Genomic DNA, 22407 nt, shown 5'->3' with positions numbered 1-22407 from the left:
CACCTAATTTGCAAATTTAAATAGAAAACGATTTGTGACAAATGCAGCAATAGATTTGGACATTAAAGTTATGAATTTTATTAGGGATATGTTCTCTGCAAGGTGCTGTGCTTGGTTTGAACAGTCATTTTGTACTGCACGACTACCTTAAAGCCAAATCCATGTGGCTTTTGATATACTGTTCCTGAAAGTCTTTGCATAAGAAAATTAAAGGACACTTATAATTTATGATTAAAATATTTGGCTGTCCCTCCCAAATAGAGAGTGGAGGAAAATATATTACCAAGCAAACAATACTTGCACATTATATAAATCACAGCAAGGACTCTTGTAGGAGGTTCTAGGAAAGCAGTGATGCAATATAAGGAAAACTCTTACTTGGAAACTTGGTCTGAGGTACAGTTAGCAATCTTCCTCAGTTTCAAAGCTGCCTCATCTTTAAAGAGTGAATAAGCGTCAGGGAGATTTATGGGATCCTCTGAAGGCTTTACCACCTTATCCTTAACAGATGGCAAAAACATTAAAGCATTAGGTGATCTCACAAATCTGATAATCTAGAGTGCGTAAATCAAGATGTCAATTCCAACAAACAACATAATACAGCTAGCCTGGGGAAACATATTTTACATTTCTGCTCCCACAAAATAAATGCCAGATGAAATTAAACTTACACTCAAAATTCATGTACTATATCTGACATACTATAGATAAGCGTTAGTAGATACAGGGCCGGCTTCAGGTTTTCATAGGCCCCGGGCGAAAGAGTCTCAGTGGGCCCCATTAACACATACCACAATTCATGTTGCACAGGAATGGCAGAGAAATATAGGTATAATACAATGCCAAAGATCTCACTTACTTCTTACATTACATGAGTGATCTCTATTGTAAATTCAACAATAGCTCAGAAACCGGTGAATCCTCGCAGCGCACAGTGCGAGTCCTGGGGGTATTCAAAAGTTTTCATTTCATTTCGGACAGTATAGTCCTCCATACAGTATTATGGGCACCACACAGTCCTCCATACAGAGTAATGGACTCCATATGTTGCTCTATATAGCTCAATGGGTCCCACATAATGCTCCATGTACAATAATGGGCAAAATATAATGTTCCATACAGAATAATGGACCCCATATATTGCTCCATATAGATTAATGAGACCCATAATGCTCCATGTAGAATAATGGGCAACATATAATGCTCCATGCAGAATAGTAGGTCCTATATATAATGCTTCATACAAAATAATGGGCCTAATATACTGCTCCATACAGAAGAATTGGACCCACATAATGTTCCATGTACAATAATGGGCCCCATATAATGCTCCATACAGAATAATGAGCCTAATATAATGTTCCATACAGAATAATGGGCCCCATATAATACTGAACACAGAATGTGCTCCATATAAAGGTCTATACACAATGGACCCTATATAATGCTCCATACAGAATGGACCCCATATAATGCTCCATATAGAATGGGCTCCATACATAAAAAATAATAAAATACTTACCTCTCCTCATTTCCCGTTAGCCGCAGCTTCAGTCTCCCCAGCTCCGGTGTCTTCAGCATATTCTGGCTCACTGCACTGTTCAGAGGACATGCTGTAGTGATGTTGTTGTGCCCTCTGCCCTGAGATGTCAGAGTCAGAAGTTGCGGAAGAGACTGGACCTGTGGCCAGCAGGGAATGAGGATAGGTGTGTATTTCAAACAGTTTAAAGCACAGGGGGTGGGCCTCATGCTGGCACCGGGCAGCGACGACTCACAGGCCCCATAGCGAACCGGTGTCCCCAACAGGGAGTGGGCTTCTCTGCTTGCTCAGGGCCCCGGTACTTGCCCGGGTGCGCCGGGTGGTGACGTTGGCCCTGAGTAGATCACATCATCAAGTCTCTAAGCTTAAATAATCAAGGATGTTTTCTGCTTTTTTGCTACCTGAATTTAAAAGTGAAATGATGATTTATCCATAAACTTTAACCCCTTGACCCTTGAGCATGTTTTTACCTTTATGATCAGGCCAAATTTTACAATTCAGAGCAGTGTCATTTTATGTGGTAATAACTCTGGAACGCTTCAACGGATCTCAGTGATTCTGGACTGCTTTTTTTGACATATTGTACTACATGATAGTGGTAAAATTTGTTCTATATAACTTGCGTTTATTTAAGAAAATATTGGAAACTTGGTGAAAATGTTGCAAGTTTACCCTTTTCAAATTTTCATTTTTTTATCCTTAGTTAGTCATGCTGTACAAAACAGTTTTGTTTTTGTTAGGAAGTTAGGAGGGTTAAAATTTGATCAGCTATTTCTCAATTTTCCAACAAAATTGGTCTGGATGATTACAGGGTAGCTGTGTTGCAGTGTGACTCAACTAAAATGATCAAAATATTATTATTATTATTCACGTAATGTTAAAACAGACAGATTATCCAAAATCATGTCTATAAAGTCATTTTTTAGGCACCACATCACATTTGAAGTGACTTTGAGGGGCCTACATGACAAAAAATACTCCAAAATGACACCATTTTAAAAACTGCACCCCTCATACTGCCCCAAACCACATTCAAGAAGTTTACTAACCCTTCACAGCATTAAAATGTTGTACTTTTTTCACAAAAATTTTACTTTAGCGCCAATTCTTTTATTTTCTCAAGGATAACAGGAGAAAATGGACCCCAAAACTTGTTGTGCAGTTTCTCCTGAGTACGCCAATACTCAATATGTGGGGGGAAAACTACTGCGTACACAGCAGAGCTCTGTTTGACTTTTTGAACTCAAAAATGGCTGGAATCGAGAGCTTAAACAGTGTAAACCCCCCACTGACCCCATTTTGGAAACTGGACCCCTAATGTATCCAGATGTGTGGTGAGCAGATTTAACCATCAGGTGCTTCCCAGAAGTTTATAACGTAGAGCCCTGAAAATAAAATATCTAATTTTTCCCACAAAAATATTCTTTTTGCTGAAACTTTTTTATTTTCACAAGGGTAACAGGAAAAAATGGTCTGCAAGAGTTGCTGTGCAAATTCTCCTGAGTACGCTGATACTCCATATGTGGTCAAAAATGACTTTTGAGTCACAGTGCAAATCTCGGAAAGGAAGAAGCACCATATTGGAGTTCAGATTTTTCTGGAATGGATTGAGGATGCCATGTCATATTTTTAGTACCCCATGGGTGCCACAACAACAGAAACTCCCCATAAATTGCCTTATTTTACAAACTAAAACTCTCAATTTATCTAAGGGTGCAGTGAGCATGTTGACACCACATGTGCCTCACATAATTTTGTACCATTAGGGGGTGAAGAAAGAATAATTACAATTTTACAGCTAAAATGTTGCTTTAGCCCAAGGTTTTCCATTTTTTTTAGGGCTAATAGGAAAAAATGGACGTCTTGGTTTGTTGTGCAATTTCTGCCATGTGCGCTAATACCATACAAGCAATCTGGAAATACTTTTAATGCACAGTGCAAAGCTCTGGGAAGGAGCGTAAATATTATAGTGAAGATTTTACTGTTATGAACCACCGGGAGAGCCTCTGAGGTGCCAGAATAGCAGGAATCCCATAAATGACCCAATTTTACAAACTACCCCTCTCAATGAATTCATCTAGGGGTGCAGTGATCATATTGATACTATGGGTGTGTCACAGAATTTTATACCATTGGGCAGTGAAGAAAAAATAATACATTTTTACTACGAAAAAGGTTTTTTTAGCCCCAGATTTTACATTTTAATATGGTAAAATGGATAACAATGGCATCATAATTTGTCACACAATTTCTGCAGAACGTAGAAATCCCGAATATGGGGCTGTACAGTGCTGCTTAGCCACACGGTGAGACTCGGGAGGGATGAAGCACGGATTTTCCTAGAATAGTTTCTGGACTCCATATACAGAGTCTCTAAGTGCTAGAATAGCAGAATACCCTCTCAAGTGATCTCATTTTGGAAATGATTCCCCTTTTGGAATTTATCTACAGGTGTAGTGATGATTTGACTCCATGAGTGTTTTCCAGAAACATGTAGCAATGGATTTTGCTAGTGAAAATTGCAAATCTGCTAATGTAGAGCCAAGTATGTTGTAGTTCCCAGCTTGTGCTTCTAGAGATATGCACCGATAAATTAGGCGGGCTTTCATGGCTACCGAAATGCCAAACATGTGAACTAAATGTGGTTTAGGCACATTGGGGCTCAGAAGGGAGGGGGGCATTTTGCCTTAGGAGATCAGAATTTGCTTAATTTCTTTTGTGGGGTGAGGAGCTATAGCGTTTTTTTAGAGCCTTTGTGCTACCAATAACGTAAAATATGTGTTAGGGCTAGCGGAACGCACCGAGGAAAATATTTTTTATTGTTATTGGTGCGTTCGCAGCCCAGGGTCCACCGTGCAGGAGAACCTGCTGCTAGACAAATGGCAGCACTATATGGCGGTATTGGCTAGCTCGGTTAACTCACAGAGCAGCCGTGAAAGCAAAGCTCTGCGCCCTGTTAACTTCACAGGATCACAGGCTAACTACCCAAGAGAGAGCAGTCAGTGGTCATGCATGCACACAAAACTCCTCGCCGGAGGTGCCAGCATTCTAGGGGCTTATTTCAGCCAGGTCCCTGAATGTACACACACACACAAACCCCTCGCCGGAGGTGCCAGCATTCTAGGGGCTTATTTCAGCCGGGTCCCTGAACACAATCACACATGACCACACTGGCGCAAAGCACATAATTTAGAAAGACACTAGCGCATGGCCGTGCGGCCATGCGAGCCTTTTATAGCTGCAGCCCGAACAGGACCTTCCAAGAAGGACCAATGAGAAGCTGCCGCAAAGCCTGAGCACCTTCAGGACCTTGCTGCAGTATCCAAACATGTGACCCTCGATCTCCAATGAGAGATCTTACCCTGGGCATGCTCAGAAGGAGAAAAGCAAGACTTAGTCCCAAAAGCGTCTGCTCGCCGCTGCCCAGCACTGACTACAATACCAGAAGCTGGAAGAGCAGCAGTAATCCTCCTCACAGAGTCAGATTAAGCGAGATGCTGAGTCCGATGTCTCCGCTGAGCAGCCTCCACTGCGTCAGGAGAAGAATGGGAGACCGCAGCGGAGATGGCCCAAGATTCCCCCTGTGCAGAGGCGGGAACTCGAACCTAACATGGCCCCCCCTCCTTGGGCCTCGCTACGCTCGAAGGCAGCAATGAGCTGCGGAGCCCTAATGTGCTCAGCAGGCTCCCAAGACCTGTCCTCAGGACCGTAACCCTTCCAGTCCACCAAATAAAGCTTTTTGCCACGTACCACCTTGCACCCCAAAATAGCGTTCACCTCGTAATCGTCCGTAGACGAACCCGATGTCCCAGCAGATGACTCGGAAAACCGGGACATGTGTACGGGTTTCAAGAGGGACACATGAAAGGTGTCGGTGATACCCAGGCGTGGCGGTAGGGCTACACAATAGACCACAGGGTTAACCTGTTCGAGGACCTTGAAAGTGCCCAAGTAGCGAGGTGCAAACTTAGTGGACTCAACTCGCAGCCTGATGTTACGGGTGGAGAGCCACACCAAGTCACCAGGAGCAAAGGTCGGAGCGGGGCGCCGATGTGCATCGGCGGAAGACCTCATTCTCTCCTTGGAGGTCCGAATGGCATCCTGAGTGCGGTCCCAAATATCCCGTGCCTCCACAGCCCAGTCTGCCACCCTCGAGTCGGCGGAAGACACGGGCATAGGCACAGGTACCCGCGGATGCTGACCACAGTTGAGGAGGAATGGGCTTTGACCAGTGGAGTCGGCTACAGCATTGTTCAGCGCAAACTCCACCCACGGTAGCAAGGATGCCCAGTCATCCTGCCTGGCTGAGACAAAATGTCGCAGATATGTGACCAAGGTCTGGTTGGCCCTCTCTACCAACCCATTCGTCTCGGGATGATATGTGGAAGAGAGATTTAACTCAATGCTGAGAAGACGACAAAGCTCTCTCCAGAACCGAGACGCAAACTGGGGACCCAGGTCACTGACAATTTTGTCCGGCATACAGTGTAGGCGGAAGATGTGTTTTATGAACAACGCTGCCAAAGCCCGTGCAGAAGGTAACCGTGGTAGCGGCACCAAATGCACCATTTTCGAGAAATGATCAGTGATAACCCAAATGATGGTACAGCCATGAGACTTTGGCAAACCCACCATAATGTCCATCCCGACCATTTCCCAGGGCCTGTCTGCCACCGGCAAGGGATAGAGTAAACCAGCTGGCCGTTGTCGAGGAGACTTATTTTTGGCGCAGGAGACACACGCCTGAATATAATCTCTGACATCACGGACCATATGTGGCCACCAATACGATCTCGCCAACAGCTCAGACGTCCGCTTTGTCCCAAAGTGTCCACCCACCCTGGACGAATGAGCCCAAGAGAGAACCTCCGGTCGCAAATTAATGGGCACAAAAGTCTTGCCCGGAGGCACAGACTCTAGCGACACCGGAGCTACGGTTCTCAGACTCTCGGAAGGGACAATAAGCCGAGGCTCTCCTTCCTCCTCCTCAGATGACACAACAGAGCAAGAAAGGGCATCAGCACGAATGTTCTTCTCCCCAGCGAGAAAATGGAGGGTGAAATGGAACCGAGAGAAGAACAAGGACCATCTGGCCTGGCGAGAATTTAGCCGCTGAGCTGTTTGCAAATATAATAAATTTTTGTGGTCCGTGAAGACTTGAAAGGGAAAATGAGCCCCCTCCAAGAGATGTCTCCACTCAGAGAAAGCCAACTGCATCGCTAGCAACTCCCTGTCCCCGATGGAATAATTCTTCTCCGCTGGTGTAAAGGTCTTGGAGAAAAAGAAGCAAGGATGCTTCCGACCTTGAGCATCCTTTTGGAAAAGGACTGCTCCTGCACCAACGGATGAAGCATCCACCTCCAAGATAAACGGCTTATCTATATCGGGACGATGTAGAATGGGAGCGCTGGCAAAATGAGACTTGATAGAAGAGAAGGCCCTGGAGACCTCTTCTGACCACAATTTGGGATTTGCTCCCTTCTTGGTGAGGGCTACCAAGGCCGCTACTATAGTTGAGAAGTGGGGAATGAACTGGTGGTAATAATTAATGAACCCCATAAAGTGCTGCACCGCTTTAAGAGAATGAGGTTCTTGCCAGTCCATCACAGCTTGTAGTTTGGCAGGATCCATAGCCAATCCCTGGGCTGAGATGATATAGCTCCTGCTCAAACATACACTTCTCCAACTTAGCATACAGGGAATTTGCTTGTAAGAGGTCGAAGACTCTGCCAACATCTCTCCAGTGGGAGTCAATATCAGGAGAAAAGATGAGAATATCATCCAGATAGACTACAACGGAGGTGGAGAGCATATCCCGGAAAATGTCGTTGACAAAGTCTTGAAAAATGGCTGGGGCATTACAGAGCCCGAAGGGCATGACTAGATATTCATAGTGCCCATCTCTGGTGTTAAACGCCGTCTTCCATTCGTCCCCCTCACGGATGCGAATCAGGTTATACGCACCCCGCAGATCTAATTTGGTAAATACCCTTGCTCCCCGTAGCCTATCAAAAAGCTCAGAAATCAAGGGCAGCGGGTATTTATTCTTAATGGTGATGGAGTTAAGACCCCTGTAGTCTATGCAAGGAAGTAACTGTCCGTTCTTCTTCTGGACGAAAAAGAACCCCGCCCCTGCCGGTGACACTGACTTCCTAATGAACCCTCTTGCCAAGTTCTCCTGGATGTATAGGGACATAGCCTCAGTCTCCGGGAGAGAGGGGATAGACACGTCCCCTAGGAGGTTCTGCTCTGCTCCAGGCAAGAGATCTATAGGACAGTCATAGGGACAGTGAGGTGGAAGGGTCTCAGCAGCCCTCTTGGAGAAAATGTCTGCATAGGACCGATAGCATTCGGGAAGAGAAGACAGATCTGCGGGTATCTCAGTGGTGGAAACCTGAACGCACTCTTTCACACATTTGCCCTTACAAGACTCACTCCAACCCAATATCCTCCCAGAGGACCACTCAATATGTGGAGAGTGAAAACGGAGCCAGGGTATTCCCAGCAAAATCTCATCCATTCCCTCGGGAAGAACAAGAAGGGAAATAATCTCCTGGTGGGATGGGGACATGGCTAATGTGAAAGGGACAGTCTGGTGTGTAATTTGTAATGGAATTGTCGACCCATTCACCACTCTAACAGTTACTGGTTTAGAGAGCATCACCAGAGGTACATTGTGGCGCAGAGCAAAAGTAGAGGACATGAAATTTCCCTCAGCTCCTGAATCCACACAAAGCTCAACTGCAAGAGTGAATGAGTCCAACAGAATTGTCCCTTTAAAGGACAACTTGGAGGAAAAGGCCGCTGTGTCCAGTGAACCTCCTCCTACAGTCACTAGACGCGATCGTTTACCCGACCGCTGTGGACACTTGTTAGCATAATGTCCCAGTTGCTGACAATTTCTACACACCACAGGTACTTGAACGGTCTGAGACTTAGGTCCCGCTCGAGAAACCTCCATGGCCTCATGGGAGTCGGACGTCAGGACGGGAGATTCTAGAGGTTTGGCGAAGGTGGGAGCCAGCCGAAACCTCTGCCTACACTGGGTCCACTCCAACCTCCGCTCGTTAAAACGGAGGTCGATGCAGGTAGAAATTGTAATGAGCTCCTCCAGTGTGGCGGGAATCTCCCTGGTGGCCAAAGCGTCCTTTACATGATCAGCCAGTCCTTTCCAATACACTGGAATAAGGATTTTATCCGGCCATTCTAACTCAGAGGCTAGAGTCCGGAATTGAATGGCAAACTGGCAGACCATGGACGAACCCTGAGAAATTGCCAACAATTGAAGCGCGGTATCGTGAGTGACACGAGGTCCTAAAAAGACCTGCCTCAGAGTGTCCAGGAAGAGAGGAGCACTCTGCACTACACGATCATTGTGCTCTCAAAGCGGCGTTGTCCACTCCAATGCCCTGCCCGACAAAAGAGACAAAATGAATCCCACTCTCGCCCGTTCCGAAGGAAAACGTGCAGCCAGGAGCTCGAGATGTATGGAGCACTGGCTCACGAATCCGCGACATAGTTTACTGTCACCAGAAAACTTGTCTGGAAGCGGGAGGCGGGATATAGTCGGAGCAGGGGTGGTTGCGGACAAACTGGCTGCAGCTGCACTTGCAGCCTGAACAGCGACAGCAGTGACGTCCACAGCTGAGGTTGTACGCTCTAGAGCCGCCAACCTTCCCTCCAGCTGCTGGACGTACCGCTGTAAACGCTGATCGTCCGCCATTTACTAGCCAGACCCTGGGGCTAGTGTACTGTTAGGGCTAGCGAAACGCACCGAGGAAAATAGTTTTTATTGTTATTGGTGCGTTCGCAGCCCGGGGTCCACCGTGCAGGAGAACCTGCTGCTAGACAAATGGCAGCACTATATCGTGGTATTGGCTAGCTCGGTTAACTCACAGAGCAGCCGTGAAAGCAAAGCTCTGCGCCCTGTTAACTTCACAGGAGCACAGGCTAACTACCCAAGAGAGAGCAGTCAGTGGTCATGCATGCACACAAAACTCCTCGCCGGAGGTGCCAGCATTCTAGGGGCTTATTTCAGCTGGGTCCCTGAACACAATCACACATGACCACACTGGCGCAAAGCACATAATTTAGAAAGACACTAGCGCATGGCCGTGTGGCCATGCAAGCCTTTTATAGCTGCAGCCCAAACAGGACCTTCTAAGAAGGACCAATGAGAAGCTGCCGCAAAGCCTGAGCACCTTCAGGACCTTGCTGCAGTATCCAAGCATGTGACCCTCGATCTCCAATGAGAGATCTTACCCTGGGCATGCTCAGAAGGAGAAAAGCAAGACTTAGTCCCAAAAGCGTCTGCTCGCTGCTGCCCAGCACTGACTACAATAGGAGAAGCTGGAAGAGCAGCAGTAATCCTCCTCACAGAGTCAGATTGAGCGAGATGCTGAGACCGACGTCTCCGCTGAGCAGCCTCCACCGTGGCAGGAGAAGAATGGGAGACCGCAGCGGAGATGGCCCGAGATTCCCCCTGTGCAGAGGCGGGAACTCGAACACTAACAATATGCCACTTATATTTCCGTTAACAGATGATGGACCTGAGTGGGAACTTGCTTTTTTTTGTTAAGTTGAAAATTTTGCTGGGAACATTTTACATAATGTTTTGGATCACATTTATTTAAATCTCTGAGTGACGTGATTCAGATGAAACATCCGGGGAATCCATTCACTATAATGAGGCAGCAGAGATACTCTTGAGTCCTTCTTGCCTCTGCTCAGGGGTGTTCTTCTTTTCAGAAGTGCACAAAACTGTGGCGGACCACGCTTTTATGCCCACCCAAAAAAATGGACATCGGCGGATCACAGGTCAGATGGTGTTCACAGTGCCTCCATCTGCCTCATTATAGGGAATTTTCCGCCAACAGTTCCGTCTAGATCACTGATGTCAGAGATTTACAAGGAAACCCTGTTCAAAGTGCTCAGAGCAGAGCGCAGGACAAATGTGCACTGAGCCTTAGGCTAGAGCCACACTAGTGATTTTAATATTGGTCCGATTTTGTTCTGCAAAGTTGGATGAGTGTAATGCAAGTGTCATGTGTTTTTTATGAAAGTACAATCCGATTTTTTACACCTAGCATCCCATTTACATCTGAATGCAATGCGATTGCTATCCGATTGCAATGTGATTTTAACATGAGCTTTTACATAGCACTCTATGTAATTTACACATTGTTTTCAAAGGAAATATTCTTAAAAACACACACATATAGATAGATAGATAGATAGATAGATAGATAGATAGATAGATAGATAGATAGATAGATAGATAGATAGATAGATAGATATGATAAGCCGACAATTCATCTGCCACGTACAATAAAATCATAGCAGGAGCCAACAGGGTAGAATAGATGGATTACATACAGTATATACACATAGAATAAATAGATATATAGATGTCAGTGACAAATACAATTAGTACAGTGTGTGTAGCTTACTGTACATGTATTTAACTATTAAAAGATTATTTTTCTGAAAAAATGGCGTGGGCTGCCGCATAATTTTCTTAACCAGCAGAGGGAAAGCTGACGGCTGGGAGCAAATATTCATAGCCTGGGAAAGGGGTAATATCCATGGAGCTTCCCAGGCTATTAATATCAGATCACAGCTGTATACTTAGCCTTTACTGGCTATTAAAATGGGGGAACCCCCAAAAAAGTCATAGGGTCTCCTTATAATTAATAACCAGAGAAGGATATGCAGTCGGCTGTGGGCTGATATTAATAGCCTAGGAAGGGGTCATGGATACTGGCCCCTAGACTAAAAACATCATCTCTCAGCCTCCCCAGAAAAGGTGTATCTCTAACATGCACCATTTCTGGCACTTAGCCTCGCTCTTCCCAGTTGCCCTGTAGCAGTGGCAAGTGGGGTGCCTGGTTGCTAGGGAATCCCCACATGTACTTATGCTGGCTAACAGATGTAAATCATTCAGCTGCGGCAAGAAAAACTAAATCTCCGAGCACTAAAAAATACTCGGAGGACCCCCGAGCATGCTCGAGAAATCTCGAGTAATGAGTATATTCGCTCATCACTATTCTGATCGCTGTTTTAATGCATTGCAATGCATTAGAACTGTCAGTCTGTTCTCACACAAACTTGCTAGATTATGCACCATTGCAATGGGTGCGGGTACCACTCCTGTCAGTGAGAGCCGGTGTCAGCAGTCATGTAAGCTGAACACCCAGTGGCAATCGCAATGACGTATATGGAACGCCCGCCAGTGCCGTGAGGTACTCGGTACCGGGTCCCGTACTTAAAGGGATGTGTCACGGTGACGACGACCTGGTCCCTTGCCCTGGGCATCCATGTAAAAGGGAATGTCTTTAAAGGGGTCTTATGAATAAAGTTTGTGTTCGTGACGCCACCTGTGGTATTCGGTCAGGGATGACCGACGCTGCTTAAAGGGGTCCGCTAGGGTGATATTATGGCAACTAAGATGGTATAACTTCTCACAGGTGAAGTTGGGTCCCCAGAGCTCACGGTGAGTAGATGAAGATGGTGTGTGGTGCAGTAAGAAATGGAGGACACAGGTTTGCAGTCTCTTTACCTGGTTTACTGAAGACTTCAGGCAGCCACAGTCTAGGGCACCAGATCACAGGTACAGGCAGGATCTGGCCGGCTTGGAAGTGAGGTCAGAGTCCCATTTACCAGGTGGAGTTAGAAGCCTTCCTACTAGCGCTGTGGTGTAGTCCCTTGCTGCTTGTGGCTTCTGTCAAGGTCCTCACTGTTCTCTCTGTCCTCCTTGAAGGTAGGGTCTCTATCACGACCTGAGCTCTATGCGCCACTGTGTCTCTAGGTCCGGTTTCTGCTGTGAGTCTTGGAGTCCTTCACAACCTTGGTCACCGGCCACTGGTGTCTGCGCTCTGCAGGGAGGTAGCTCAGTCGCAGCTATTCTTCCTCGTTCTTTACTCCCCTTTGCTTCACTTCTCCTACAGCTCTCTACAATCCGTTCGTCTTTCTGTTTCCCTTTTCCAGGAGCTGTAGCATCCTCGCTCTGCACGGCCCCTTAGCTTCCTTCTCCTCTGTCTCTCAGACAGGAGCTCTCTCTCAGACTGACTGACTTTCCCTCCAGACCAGAATGTATATAGGGGAGCCACCCACAAGTTGGATCAGAGCTCCCCCTTCTGGCCTGGAGTGTGAACATGTTGTATGCTTGTGTGTACCTGATAAAGAAGATCCTTCCTCGCTTCCAAGCATGACATCACTCTCCCTGTGAGGAAAGCAATGCCACTGTAACAACCAGGACCCTGGGGTGTTGCATATACATATTTCATTGGTTGGGAAGTCCTTCCCTTCCATGACATATAAATACTTCAAATTTCGAGAAGGGGTTAAATAATGTTCAAGAAATGATCTTGTATTTGTAAATATTAATGGATATTCCATCTTAGCCAGTATCAATGCAGATTTCTAAAACTATGGACCCCCACCACCCAAGTTGGTATCAGAGATTTTATTTAAAGGGACTCTATTAGCTGGTTTTTGCTATGTAATCTGAAAATGGCAGGCAACATGGGATGAAACATTGAATTCAGCAATGTGTACATTTTTAAGCTGTGTGTTGTTTACTTACACTGAAGGTTTTATCATTAGGAGATTATCATTGTGAGGTCTGATGCACACTGCTGCTAAATGCTGCACTCTATTTTTACCAACAGAGAAGAGAGAATGAATGGCGTGACAGTCAGACTATCGACCAGACACACCATTTTGTAATGAAGCTAAAGGTTCCAGCGATCAGGGATAAAAATTCCCCAATCTGCCAACTGGTGTGGCTCCCAGTGGTGGGACAATCACTGATCTGCAAGTTATAACTTGACAACCCAGCTTCCACTGGACAACACCTTAAACTGGTCCATCTTTGGCGAAAAGTGACCTGCCCACAGATCCAGGGTTTCAAGGAGCTGCGTGAAGATCACTTTTCAGTACAAGTCTATGAGAGCCTTGTTCTCGCTCTCGTAGAGTTGCATTGAGAGCTTGTGATGCAGCTTCTGACTTCCGGACAGTTGGAAGCTAGTGTCACAAGATGGATGGTGACGAGTATATGATCAGGGCAGAGGACTTAGATTTGATGCTAGGACCTGTTGAAGTGCTGTTTGGTGAGAAACAGCCGCCGTCCTTAATGTGTTCTATCTCCCCCTGCTACCCATTATGTCAATGAAATAAAGAAGAATTTTATGCATCGGTAGCTTTTCATTCAATTACACCACATCACATTTAAGCACCACTCCAGAGGTGCAATAAAAAAACACACGCTGGAGCGATGCTTTAATTTAGATTTGTGACTTTAGTTAGGTTCTGCAGTTTGCAAAGAATAATATCTTTGGAAAAATAGGTCTTATCCATAGCACTGAAAATCCTACTGCACTGCGTCACAAATTAAATTACCCAGAAAAGAGATAAAGGAGAAACGCCATTCTCAATTACCTACTAATTAGTACAATTTAATGTCACTTCCTTACACATGGGCAGATTGCGTTAAATCTTCTAGGCACACTCCATGCCACATGTGCCATCAGCCTGACCTCATTAATCCTTTTTTACATTCAGATAAATCTGTTACTGTGGCTCAGGTAAAGGTCACCTTTCCCGCATAGATAGCAAAGCATGTAAAAAATGGAAATATAGACATTATAGTAAAGTAACTAACGAATTGATTTCAAAGTAAAACATTTCAAAATCTGAAACTTTATATTAGATATGTGTTTGCCTGCACTCGTACACGTTTTATATTTGTGCAACAATTGATAAAACAATCTCTTAGAAAAAGATCTGTCGGCATTTTTGACATGTCCTGGTGTAAACATTTGTATTCTCCACGAAATAACAATTTTGGAACATCTTTTTGGATCTCTATGTTAAGTCTTTTCTATCTAGTCCACTTAAAAAATTATGAATAAGTTAACCCCTTAAGCCCCGAGGGTGGTTTGCACGTTAATGACCGGGCCAATTTTTACAATTCTGACCACCGTCCCTTTATGAGGTTATAACTCTGGAACGCTTCAACAGATCTTAGCGATTCTGACATTGTTTTCTCAAGACATATTGTACTTCATGATAGTGGTAAAATTTCTTCGATATAACTTGCGTTTATTTGTGAAAAAAATGGAAATTTGGCGAAAATGTTGAAAATTTCGCAATTTTCCAACTTTGAATTTTTATGCCCTTAAATCACAGAGATATGTCACGCAAAATACTTAATAAGTAACATTTCCCACATGTCTACTTTACATCAGCACAATTTTGGAACCAAACATTTTTTTTTGTTAGGGAGTTATAAGGGTTAAAAGTTGACCAGAAATTTCTCATTTTTACAACACCATTTTTTTTAGGGACCACATCTCATTTGAAGTCATTTTGAGGGATCTATATTATAGAAAATACCCAAGTGTGACACAATTCTAAAAACTGAACCGCTCAAGCTGCTGAAAACCACATTCAAGAAGTTTATTAACCCTTCAGGTGTTTCACAGGAATTTTTGGAATGTTTAAATAAAAATGAACATTTAACATTTTTTCACACAAAATTTATTTTAGCTCCAATTTGTTTGTTTTTTTACCAAGGGTAACAGGAGAAATGATCTTTTCGACCCCAATTTTTTATTTTCCCAAGGGTAAGAGAAGAAATTGACCCTAAAAATTGTTGTGCAATTTGTCCTGAGTACGCTGATACCCCATATGTGGCTGTAAAGCACTGTTTGAGCGCATGGCAGAGCTCGGAAGGGAAGGAGCGCCATTTGACTTTTCAATGCAAAATTGACTGGAATTGAGATGGGACGCCATGTTGCGTTTGGAGAGCCCCTGATGTGCGTAAACATTGAAACCCCCCACAACTGACACCATTTTGGAAAGTAGACCCCTTAAGGAACTTATCTAGATGTGTGGTGATCACTTTGACCCACCAAGTGCTTCACAGAAGTTTATAATGCAGAGCCGTAAAAATAAAAAATCATATTTTTTCACAAAAATGATCTTTTCGCCCCCAATTATTTATTTTCCCAAGGGTAAGAGAATAAATTAGACCACAAAAGTTGTTGTGCAATTTGTCCTGAGTACGCTGATACCCCATATGTGGGGATAAACGACTGTTTGGGCGCATGGCAGAGCTCGGAAGGGAAGGAGCGCCGTTTGACCTTTCAATGCAAAATTGACTGGAATTGAGATGGGACACCATGTCGCGTTTGGAGAGCCCCTGATGTGCTTCAACATTAAAACCCCCCACAAGTGACACCATTTTGGAAAGTAGACTCCCTTAGGAACTTATCTAGATGTGTTTTGAAAGCTTTGAACCCCCAAGTGTTTCACTACAATTTATAACGCAGAGCTGTGAAAATAAAAATTCTTTTTTTTTCACAAAAATGATTTTTTAGCCCCCAGTTTTGTATTTTCACAAGGGTAACAGGATAAATTGGACCCCAATAGTTGTTGTCCAATTTGTACTGAGAACGCTGATACCCCATATGTGGGGGGGAACCACTGTTTGGGTGCATGGCAGAGCTCGGAAGGGAAGGAGTGCCATTTGGAATGCAGACTTAGATGGATTGGTCTGCAGGTGTCACGTTGCATTTGCAGAGCCCCTGATGTACCTAAACAGTACAAACCCCCCACAAGTGACCCCATATTGGAAACTAGACCTCCCAAGAAACTTATCTAGATGTGTTGTGAGAACTTTGAACCCCCAAGTGTTTCACTACAGTTTATAACGCAGAGCCGTGAAAATAAAAATTCTTTTTTTTCCCACAAAAATGATTTTCTAGCCCCCCAAATTTTTATTTTCTCAAGGATAACAAGAGAACTTGGACCCCAAAACTTGTTGTCCAATTTGTCCCGAGTATGCTGATACCCCATATGTTGGGGTAAACCCCTGTTTGGGCGCACGGGAGAGCTCGGAAGGGAAGGAGCACTGTTTTACTTTTTCAACGCAGAATTGGCTGGAATTTAGATCGGACGCCATGTCGCGTTTGGAGAGCCCCTGATGTGCATGAACAGTGGAAACTCCCCAATTCTACCTGAAACCCTAATCCAAACACACCCCTAACCCTAATCCCAACGGTAACCCTAACCACACCCTTAACCCTGACACACCCCTAACTCTAATCCCAACCCTAATCCCAACCGTAAATGTAATCCAAACCCTAACCCCAACTAGCCCCAACCCTAACCCTAACTTTAGCCCCAATCCTAACCCTAACTTTAGCCCCAACCCTAACCCTAACTTTAGCTCCAACCCTAGCCCCAACCCTAACCCTAGCCCTAACCCTAGCCCTAACCCTAGCCTTAACCTTAGCCCTAACCCTAGCCCTAACCCTAACCCTAACCCTAGCCCTAATCCTAATGGGAAAATGGAAATAAATACATTTTTTTAATTTTATTATTTTCCCTAACTAAGGGGGTGATGAAGGGGGTTTGATTTACTTTTATAGCGTTTTTTATATCGGATTTTTATGATTGGCAGCTGTCACACACTAAAAGACGCTTTTTTTATAGCAAAAAAGTTTTTGCGTCTCCACATTTTGAGAGCTATAATTTTTCCATATTTTAGTCCACCGAGTCATTTGAGGTCTTGTTTTTTGCAGGACGAGTTGAAGTTTTTATTGGTAACATTTTCGGACACATGACAGTTTTTGATCACTTTTTATTCCGATTTTTGTGAGGCAGAATGACCAAAAACCAGCTATTCATGAATTTCTTTTGGGGGAGGTGTTAATACCGTTCCACGTTTGGTAAAATTGATAAAGCAGTTTTATTCGTCGGGTCAGTACGATTACAGCGATATCTCATTTATATCACTTTTTATGTTTTGGCGCTTTTATACGATAAAAGCTATTTTATAGAAAAAATAATTATTTTGGCATCGCTTTATTCTGAGGACTATAACTTTTTTATTTTTTTGCTTATGATGCTGTATGACAGCTCGTTTTTTGCAGGACAAGATGATGTTTTCAGCGGTACCATGGTTATTTACATCAGTCTTTTTGATCGCGTGTTATTCCACTTTTTGTTCGGCGGTATAATAATAAAGCGTTGTTTTTTGGCTCTTTTTTTTTTTCTTACGGTGTTCACTGAAGGGGTTAACTAGTGGGAGAGTTTTATAGGTTGGGTCGTTACGGACGCGGCGATACTAAATATGTGTGCTTTTATTGCTTTTTTATTATTTAGATAAAGAAATGTATTTATGGGAGTAATATTATTTTTTTTTCTTTATTTAGGATTTTTTTTTTTTTTTTACACATGTGGAATTTTTTTTTTCTACTTTTTTACTTTGTCCCGGGGGGGGACATCACAGATCGCTGATCTGACAGTTTGCACAGCACTCTGTCAGATCGGCGATCTGACTTACAGTGCTGCAGGCTTACCAGAGCCTGGTCTGCACCTGGATGCAGCCCCACGGCCATTTTGGATCCGGGGCCTGCAGGGATAGGAGGTAAGAGACCCTCGGAGCAACGCGATCACATCGCGTTGCTCCGGGGGTCTCAGGGAAGCACGCAGGGAGCCCCCTCCCTGCGCGATGCTTCCCTATACCGCCGGAACACTGCGATCATGTTTGATCGCAGTGTGCCGGGGGTTAATGTGCCGGGGGCGGTCCGTGACCGCTCCTGGCACATAGTGCCGGATGTCAGCTGCGATAGTCAGCTGACACCCGGCCGCGATCGGCCGCGCTCCCCCCGTGAGCGCTGCCGATCGCGCTGGACGCACTATCCCGTCACTGGGAATTAAGTCCCTGGTCACCTTGACGGGACAGTACATCCAATGGGATTAAGGGGTTAACAACTTGGCGTTACCAGCTGGGGGTGTGTCTCTAAATACTCTCACATTGGCCAATCAGAGCTGAAAGTATTCAACTATGCAGAGACACACCCCTTTGACACAGGGAATGATAACACCCAGGTGTCAGTTTAGGCATAAAATTCTAGAAGTAATAACAGGAACGCAACATTATTGAATAAGAAAAGATGCTCCAAGCTTATCATTTTAGTTCCTAAAACTGGAGAGCTGATCTTATTTTTATCTTCTACATCGTTTTCCAAATGCCATGAGAGGGAAGGGATAGAAAAAAGGAGCCGTTCCTCCATTGTATTCTTTTTGGGAGGAAAATAAACAGAAAAAACATAGGGGCCGATTCATCACCACTGGTGTGGAGCACAATTGTGCTATACCAGTCTTGCTGAAATAGAAGGTGCCGAATTTATTAAAGGGAACCTGTCACCACGTTTTTGGAAGATGGGATAAAAATAGCGTTAAATAGGGGCAGAGGTGGGCGTTACATTAGTGTGTGTGTTATGCGTTTATTACCCACCTAAGTTGCCGAAATAACTTTGCAAAGTCTCCGTTTTCGCCTGTCAATCAGGCTGGTCAGGTCACATGGGCGTGGTGTCTTCCCCCAGATTTGGCGTAGTTTTCCGTTGGTGGCGTAGTGGTGTGCGCATGCCCAAAGTCCGGAATCCTCTTCCAGGGGATTTAAAATAGCGCGGTGTTCGTTATTGCATTGGTGATCGGTGGGCGCGGCCATCTTCCTTTGGCCGCGCGTGCGCAGAAGCGGCGCTCTGCTGGCCGCGGCTTCAGGAAAATGGCCGCGGGATGCCGCGCGTGCGCAGATGGATATCGCGGCGGCCATTTTCCTGAAGCCGCGGCCAGCAGAGCGCCGCTTCTGCGCACGCGCGGCCAAAGGAAGATGGCCGCGCCCACCGATCACCAATGCAATAACGAACACCGCGCTATTTTAAATCCCCTGGAAGAGGATTCCGGACTTTGGGCATGCGCACACCACTACGCCACCAACGGAAAACTACGCCAAATCTGGGGGAAGACAACGCCCATGCGACCTGACCAGCCTGATTGACAGGCGAAAACGGAGACTTTGCAAAGTTATTTCGGCAACTTAGGTGGGTAATAAACGCATGACACACACACTAATGTAACGCCCACCTCTGCCCCTATTTAACGCTATTTTTATCCCATCTTCCAAAAACGTGGTGACAGGTTCCCTTTAAGAGGCACATGCCACTTAATCAATTCAGGAACTCTTCAAAGTGATGTTCGCCTTCATGCACTGTGCCAATACTACTCTAATGACGCCATTACTGGTGCACATGTGGCAACGATCAGAACCCGGCAACGAGATCATAGGGAGTCAATGGTTCACAGCTGCCAGCTGAAGACTGCCGTGGCAGATATCTCAGTTGTCCAGTGAAGTTCAGCCGCAAGCTCAGTTTGCTAGGAGATCTGCAATTTCTCTAAATTGCTCTACTGTACACGTTATATTGTAGCAGCGATTAGTTGATCACTGGTTCAAGTTCCCTGGGGGGGGCTAAACAATAAAATAAAAATTAAAAAAAAGTTTTAAAAATAAGTAAAATAAAAATAAATTACATTTCTTCCTTATCTCTTTTCACAAAAGCTTAAACATTTTTCTTTTAAAAAATGAGTATGTTTGGTATCATTGTGTCCACAAAGTCCAATCTAACAAAGTGTAAAATTATTTAAATTGTACATTTTACACCAGGAAGAAAATAAATATTGAAATGCCAGGTTTGCTATTTTTGAACAAATTTCACTAACCCAACATAAAAAAATCACTTGAGGCACGAGCTGAAGAAGTGACACTAGCAACTGTGGAGTGATTGAAGTTATTAAAAAGGCATTCTCAACTTCTAGAGGTATTTTTAACTTATCTGTAGGGGAGCACTATATATGTGGAGAGCAAGAGTCTAGCGCTTAACCATTTCTGTAATTCCCTAAGACGTGGGTCAGAAGACCCCCGTACTCCAGTGAAGTCTGCATTTATCACTCATTTATGTTATAATTGATGGATAATACCATAAATGCTCAGAATAGGGAAAACAGTACTAGTCTACTCATGGAAGCTCAACAAGAGCGCCCTCTAGGGTCCATTTGGTGAAATTAACATAATTTGCTACATGCCATAATTTCACCACACAATGATTACCTCACTTATTGTTACAGCATCACAGAAACGCATCTGCTTCTTGCTCTGCGGTTGAGGAAGATCTTTAGGATGAAGCAGAGACATTGCAGTTCTTAGTTGCAGTGATCTAGTAGGTAAATCGGTAGATGTGGATCCTTTGAGATCCTAAGATAAAACAGTCATTTCACATTAGGTTTAAAAAAATCACTTGTCTGGAAGTTACAAAAATCCAAAGTGACAATTTATTGCAAAAATTGGAACAGAATCCTGGCGTATTAATCTCCCTCCATGCCTTTATTAGTGGAAAATGTATCATGGGACAGTCAGAATATCTCAGGAAAGAGGAAATATTGCAAATGAAAAGTAGAGTAGATCTTTCTAACACACAGACAAAATAATCAGTACTCCATGGGAAAAAAAATAAATAAATAAATAAAATGAACAGGATAGGGATTACCAAAAACAGCTCACAGCCTATGACCTTATCATGTCGAAAATATCATGTCAACCATATTATGTCAACCATAAAGCATCAGGGAGGCAAGAAGACTTTTTTTATTTGGTGAGTGCAAACATTTTCCTGCCACGGAGTAATTCTTTGACAATTCTCTTTACTGCTGAGCCACCAATATACTTTCTGATCATCGCTTCCCTTATATTATTAATATCAATTTAGTGAACTACAATGTGTATAAAAAGTCTACACACCCCTGTTAAAATGTTTGTCATGTAAGCAAAATCATACCAACAATAATCACTTCAGAACTTTTTCCACCTTTAATGTCACCCATAATGTGGACAAATCATTGAGAATCAAAAAGAAATCATTTTCAGGGGTAAAAAATATTAAACTAAAATAATTGGTTGCATAAGTGTGATCACCCTCTTATAATTTGGGATGTGGTTGTGTTAAAAATTGGCCAGTCACACTAAAATCCATGTTAATTAGTAGTCAGTACACGACAGCCATCATTTACAGTGATTCTGAGTATCCTGTATAAAGTTTAGCTGTTTTAGAAAAATTTTCCTTATATTCTCTTCATTGCATTTTACAGCAAAAGCCACGGTCCATAAACAGCTTACAACACAGCAAAGCCACCCAATTGCTGAAATTTATCAGTCAGTGGCTTACATTTGGCACAACAGTGACATTACCTTGAACTGGACATCAGCGTATAGCAACATTAAAGCAGTTACAGGAATTTCTGGCAAGCAAGTACTGGTTGTGTACTGCATGTGAAAACAATCTCCCAAATTCTTCATATTCTTTTGTGTGGTGTAGAGTGTCAAGTGAGAAGCCTTTCCTTACTAAAAAAACCACCCAAAACTGGTATTGTTTGCAAAAATCTACATAAAGTCTGCCAAAAGCATGTAGGAACCCATGTTATCATCTGATGACACAAAGTTTCAGCTTTTGATCATAATTCCAAAAGGTATGTTTAGTGCCAAGCCAGCAATGCGCAAAACCAAAAAAACACCATACCCTCAGTGAAGCATGGTGGAGGCATCTGGTTTTTAACAGCTGGAACTGGGGATTCAAGGTGGAGAGAATTATGAACTGTTCCAAATATCAGTCAATTATGCATCAAAACTTTCAGACATCTGCTACAAAGCTTAAGACAAAGAAGAATTTCACCTTTCAGCACAACAACAACCCTAAGCATATCTCGAAATCAACAAAAGAATGGTTTCATCAGAAGATCAAAGTTTTGCAATGGCTGAGCTAGACTTTAATCCAATTGGAAATCTGTGGAAGAGGGCTATAGATAGGAGATACCCTTGCAATCTGACAGATTTGTAGAGCTGCTACAAGAATGATAGGACAAATATTGACAATTCTAGAGTTAAAATGCTAATACACTCCTATCCAAAAAGACTGAATGAGGTCATAAATTCAAAGGGTATTTCAACAAAGTATTAGTTTAAGGGT

The 22407-nt window shown here is 43.9% G+C and overlaps 1 protein-coding gene across 2 annotated transcripts in view; it reads right to left on the bottom strand.

Moving 5' to 3' along the window:
- Positions 1 to 22407, bottom strand: part of CCDC158 (coiled-coil domain containing 158) — a 175097-nt gene that overhangs the window by 96853 nt on the left and 55837 nt on the right. For both annotated transcript variants that reach the window (XM_077275754.1, XM_077275763.1), the window contains exons 18-19: positions 20499 to 20642; positions 379 to 500 (exon numbers count right to left, since the gene is read on the bottom strand). In XM_077275754.1, the coding sequence (XP_077131869.1) occupies positions 379 to 500; positions 20499 to 20642 (266 nt within the window). The remainder of the gene's footprint in view (positions 1 to 378; positions 501 to 20498; positions 20643 to 22407) is intronic.

The sequence above is a fragment of the Ranitomeya variabilis genome, chromosome 1 (genome assembly GCF_051348905.1).
Source record: "Ranitomeya variabilis isolate aRanVar5 chromosome 1, aRanVar5.hap1, whole genome shotgun sequence".
NCBI classification, from domain to species: domain Eukaryota; kingdom Metazoa; phylum Chordata; class Amphibia; order Anura; family Dendrobatidae; genus Ranitomeya; species Ranitomeya variabilis.
Note: the sequence above shows the minus strand (reverse complement) of the source record. Positions and strands in the feature narration are given on the sequence as shown.